We start from the raw sequence: 4,954 nt of genomic DNA, 5'->3' as shown, positions 1-4,954 counted from the left end.
AATAGAATATTCAATTTTATTAAGAAGAAAGAACTCAGTCAGGGTGCGTACGATCCTATAAGTATAAATCTATTACTGTGAAATGACCCTGTCGGGCGACTATATCCTAATTCTCAAGCAGCGATAAAATAACCACCCACCCGAATCCTCACTAAGAGGGCTACATAAATTGTGTCCAAAGGCACCACCTGTGTCAGCACTTTTGGTGACACCCCGATTTACCCCGTACTTGAACAGGGAGACCTCGAGTCTTTGAGTAGTGGCTGGGCTGGGTAACGAGGCTACGTTAACTAGTTGCTGTTGGTTGAGGCTGAGGGTCAATGAGCTCCTTCGGATAAGGCTGCATGCTGCAGATACCAGGCACAACTTGTGTCAGGAGAAGAAGAAAACGCAGACAGGCCAGTCGGCTATTCAATCAAGTGATCCTTTCAGTCGTCCCTGTCACACGAGTTCGGGTCTGGAGTTGGAACCTTGGAGAAGATCACGAGTTAAAGACGTCACCTATCGTTTCTATTCAACGACTACCCATCTATGAGCCTACTTATGCTTATGTCTGGTTGGGAGACTGCTGATGCATCGACTGTGGCGCGTGCTGTAAATCAGATAGCAGCAGACCCCCGGCTGTCCGGCTGTCGCCCTCAGGATCAGAGAAGAGAGATTTAAGGGGTTCTCGCCTCTGCTCGGGAGGCGCGGATGCACTGGTTGCGAAGCTTGGCCTGGCCTGATCGTCGCCCAGGATCCAGGAGAAAGATGAGTCCCGTACCGAGGTTCGTGTTGGCCGGCTCGGATGCCTCTTTGTCCTCGGCAACGGGGTGTTTATGCTGCTTGGCGGCGACTGCGGCTCCTTGCTGGCCTCGATGATGGCGCTCGTATCTCCGTTTGACCTTTGCTGCGATGGTTGCTCAGAGGAAGAACTGTCTGTAGTCTTCTGTAAGTCAGCTTGGTCGACTTCTCTTCTTGTCGGAGAATCCTCGCTGCTCCGAGTGATGGATGGCTGTTGTTTTGCTCCAGAGGCATCTCCGGAGCCAAGTGGAATCGTCGCATCCTCAAGGCAGGCTTTCACTCTTCGGATTCTAGCGACAGCATCATCCATCGCCGATATGCCTTCGCAGCCTACTACGTTTTTCTCCTTGGCTGTGGATGGCTGGCTTTGTAGAGTATTTAATGCATCGTCCAACATCGTTGCCAAGGCTTTGTTTCGCTCCTCCATCGTAGACACCTTCAAATTCAATTCCCTTACCGTAGCAAAAGATATCCGTGGCGGGCTTGGGGAGTCCCACGCCGGACCATCATGGTTAAATAATGTCGAATTGGCTGCGCCCGCTTGAAGACCTTGCATGTTGCGACGAGCTTCGGTCACTGCACCGCGTACCGCCTTCGTCACCCCCCAGCCTTCCGCACGACGATATAATCCTTCAGAAACGTCTTGGAATATCGAATCCAGGCGTTTGGAAGTCAGTCTGTTAGGGGAGCTGCCGGGACTATTGAAAATATCACGGGTAAGGGAGCGGCTCTTCTGTCTGGTGGGGAAGGAGGCTCCAATGGGAGGAGACATGCTATTTTGTGCCCTCTGGGGGATGGGTTTGCTGGAGTATTTAGTGACAAGGTATGAGGCGCCCTCGAACGTTGTGTTATGTTCGAGATAGACCGCATCCAGAACGAAAATTCGCGGCTTGATTGGTTCTGGAGAAGGGTACCGTAGAAGCAGAGACAAGGCAGTCGAGTAGTCGGCCTCCATCACTATATTGGATATATTAGCACAACACTTCCACCGGGCTAGTGCTGTAACAACCATAGGATACTCACACTGCCACCGAATTCGCAACAACATAGAGACACAGATCATATCGATAAGTGACGACCTCACATTTTCAGCAATAATCAAGTCCCAGAGAGCAAGAACATCCTCGAAGGGGAACTCTCTGCCAAACAAGAGCCTTATCCAGCGTCTATAATCAAGTCAGCTCCAATTTAAGCCTATTCAAAAGATAAAAGCAGCTAAACTCACGTCAGAAAAATCTGCGGTAGGACTTCGATTGCAACGAGATGGTCCGCCAGCTCTGGATCCAGCTTGCGCAAGAGGCCAAGATGAATATGCTGGCTTCGTGAAATGATAGACGAAGCCTCCACATTTCCCCCGTTATTCTTGCTATCGTTATGTTCATAGAACTCTTTAGCTGTCTGCATTACGGAGCAGAATAGTATAAAGGAATCATGCTCGATATAAGTAGGGTCAAGGCACTGCAGCATCAGAGCTTCCTCGCCGCAGGCAGCGAAGGCTGTATCTTCATTCAGGGTTTGAGTGTCAATAGCATCCTGCGTCACTACCCATAAAATAGGAGCAAGCAGCTCATGCATCCCTTGCCTGTAGCCCAGGTCCGGATTTAGCTTTACAAATACGAATAATATATCAAGCAGCCTAAGCTTGACAATTGGGTCGTGAAAGAAGCTGTTTTCCTGTAAACATCTTTCGACATCTTGGGATATTTCATCTCTAATCAACTCGTCTCGTCGAAGCGATTCCCATGGTGACTTTTTATTTTTAATGAAGACAACCGGTTAGAATGGTGAATCATACATGCATCGTCTTTTTAGAGTGAGAATATTACATACTTCAGCATCCTCTGCCAGCGGGTCAACCGTGGAGGGCAACTCATCCGGGTTGTTGATATATTTTAGAAAATGCTGTCTGACCGACGTATACGCCTCTCTCGAGTCCGACAGCTGTATCGACCATTGAGACCGATCTATCTCCCTATGCAAGAGAATTGCCTGGGGAAAAAACGGTGTGAGAAAAAAGGGGGTCAGGGTATCATGTCGAAGAAGAAAAAAGACACACCTTCCAACACACTGACCGCAGTCCATCCTCACATGGATTAGCTCCTTTGGCTCCAGCTTCTAAAACCTGTTTCAATTCATGTAGAGAATGTATCTCTGGCTGGTGGAAAGTGGTATTCCATAATGACCTGGTGACAGAGAGTTAGAATTGCGGTAGTATATGCATGGTTGTACAATCTAACCGAGATTCTTCCACAGATCTCATTGCATTTAGGAGTCCGTGGGGCCTTCTTGTGCTGTAGGCAGGTTGAACTATCTCTGGGCCAGGCTGATTGGTGATGCTGATGTTGCTATCCGTTAGGGTCGGTAATATGTAGGGGTGGTTTATCAAAAAGTAAGAGGCGAGTCACCAGGCTCGATCCTCCAGCACAGCTAACAGGGTATAACGGTTCTATCAGTGAACAGGAGAGAGACCTCAGTCCCCATCGTTGTCTGATCTGAGTAATGGTGGTTCCATCCAAGGCTCAACGGGCATCGAGTTGGGCGTTAACTTTGAGCCAAAGTTGATTGGTAGGCCGTAATTAGCGTAAGTATTGTATTTTAGTTGAATAATTATAACTAGTTAAAGTAACATTACAACTTTCTTGGCCCCCACCCTCGCTCTGGCTCTACCCATATTCGATTTCTTCAAGGAACAACAGAGAAAAAGATATCTCTAGGAGGCCAACAACACTTGGGATGTAGGGAGGCAAGAGGGACCTGGGGCTTGGACTGACAGTGGAAGAGAGTGGCTTCACCAACCAAACGATGTCAGCGGATCTATTTGCAGCGTTTGGACAGCCTGATTCTGCACAAGATGCCAACTTGTCGACAACTGGACCGGTCAAGGCAAAGCGAGGTGCCTTGCTAGACACGGATGTTGACTCGAGAGATGCTGCGCCACAGGCCTCGTTATTTGAATCATGGCATCCACCCGCGATTGAGAGAGCAAACGGCGATGTCGAGGTGCTGTTCGACGCAACCACTGAACTGCCTCCAGATAGCAACAGCGAGGATGAATGGGGGGAGTTTGAGAGCGCAGAACAGCTACCGACTGCTCATAACGAGGCCTCCTTTGGTCTACAGCGCCAGGTGTCTGGTACGGGCAGCTCTGGGATTTCGGCCACACCTGTAAAGCCATTGTGCCACCGGGCTGCAAAACCTCAGCCTCAACTGCACAGTGTCATCGATCTGCTATCTATCGATGATGATCCCGCAAGGACTACAACAGGTTGTTCTACGGGTGATCGACCGGTCCAGCATCAAACAAGTCAGACACAGCGCGAGGAACTAGCTGCTGTTCAGCCTGTGAAGGGCGGGGTGGACGAACAAGACGAAGACGACGATTGGGGTGAATTTATTGATGGAGGCGAAGACTCTCGCACTAATGCCCAACAACCAATCCCTACGCCGTTATCCACGGCAAAGGCAGCCTCACCTGGGACCAGATTGAATACGGAGAAAGCGAGGGCTCCCAAGGCAGATACAGCCTTATCGGTCAGGCCTACGAACATTCCACCGCCCTCGATCCTCCTTCCGCTTTTTCCACCGCTACTGGAAGAGTCAAGACAAAAAGCGGCAAGTTACGCAAAGAGGAGAGATGCCAGCCAACCCGATCACGAGTTTGCCAACCAGGTGGTATCTGATATCAAAACCATGGCCCACGTCGTGTCCGGGCGCCAGCTACGGTGGAAACGAGACCACATACTTAGCCAGAGTACTAAAATAGGTCCCGCTAGGTCCGGGCGATCCGGGGGCATGAAGCTGAGCAGCGTCAACAAATCGGAGAATGTAAAGGAGGAGAAAGAAGCCGTAGAGGTGCTCGAGGCATGGAAGAAGTGTAGTGGCATACTCAACTCTGTGGTTACGTCTACGGGAAGGAACCCGATGCCTCCCATGTCGTTGAGCATGCAAGTACGAACTGCAACCGCCGACGAGGGTGCGCTGAAATCAACCCACGCCTGTGCACTCTGTGGATTGAAGAGGGAAGAGAGAATCCCCCGAGTCGACGACAAGGTGAGCGATAGCTTTGGGGAGTGGTGGCTCGACCACTGGGGACACGCGGACTGTGAGGGCTTCTGGAAATCCAATGCAGCCAAGCTAGATCATCGATGAGCTCACACTGCTCTCCCTCTCC

General features: G+C 50.3%; 2 protein-coding genes across 2 annotated transcripts; one reads left to right on the top strand and one right to left on the bottom strand.

Moving 5' to 3' along the window:
* Window positions 1-547: 547 nt before the first annotated feature.
* MCYG_00867 (TBC1 domain family member 5) lies at window positions 548-3,043 on the bottom strand (the record flags this gene model as incomplete). The annotated part of the gene is made up of 6 exons (XM_002850717.1): window positions 548-1,740; window positions 1,807-1,922; window positions 2,009-2,532; window positions 2,614-2,772; window positions 2,840-2,966; window positions 3,021-3,043. The coding sequence occupies 6 exons, from the start codon at window positions 3,041-3,043 to the stop codon at window positions 548-550; spliced, it is 2,142 nt and encodes a 713-aa protein (XP_002850763.1).
* A 542-nt stretch (window positions 3,044-3,585) lies between these two features.
* Window positions 3,586-4,932, top strand: MCYG_00866 (conserved hypothetical protein; the record flags this gene model as incomplete). The annotated part of the gene is made up of 1 exon (XM_002850716.1): window positions 3,586-4,932. One exon carries the CDS (start codon window positions 3,586-3,588, stop codon window positions 4,930-4,932), a length of 1,347 nt encoding a protein of 448 aa, XP_002850762.1.
* Between the last annotated feature and the right edge of the window lie 22 nt (window positions 4,933-4,954).

The sequence above is a fragment of the Microsporum canis genome, genomic scaffold, assembly GCF_000151145.1.
Source record: "Microsporum canis CBS 113480 supercont1.1 genomic scaffold, whole genome shotgun sequence".
Classification (NCBI taxonomy): domain Eukaryota; kingdom Fungi; phylum Ascomycota; class Eurotiomycetes; order Onygenales; family Arthrodermataceae; genus Microsporum; species Microsporum canis.
The sequence above is the reverse complement of the archived record's forward strand: the minus strand, read 5'-3'. Positions and strand labels throughout refer to the sequence as shown.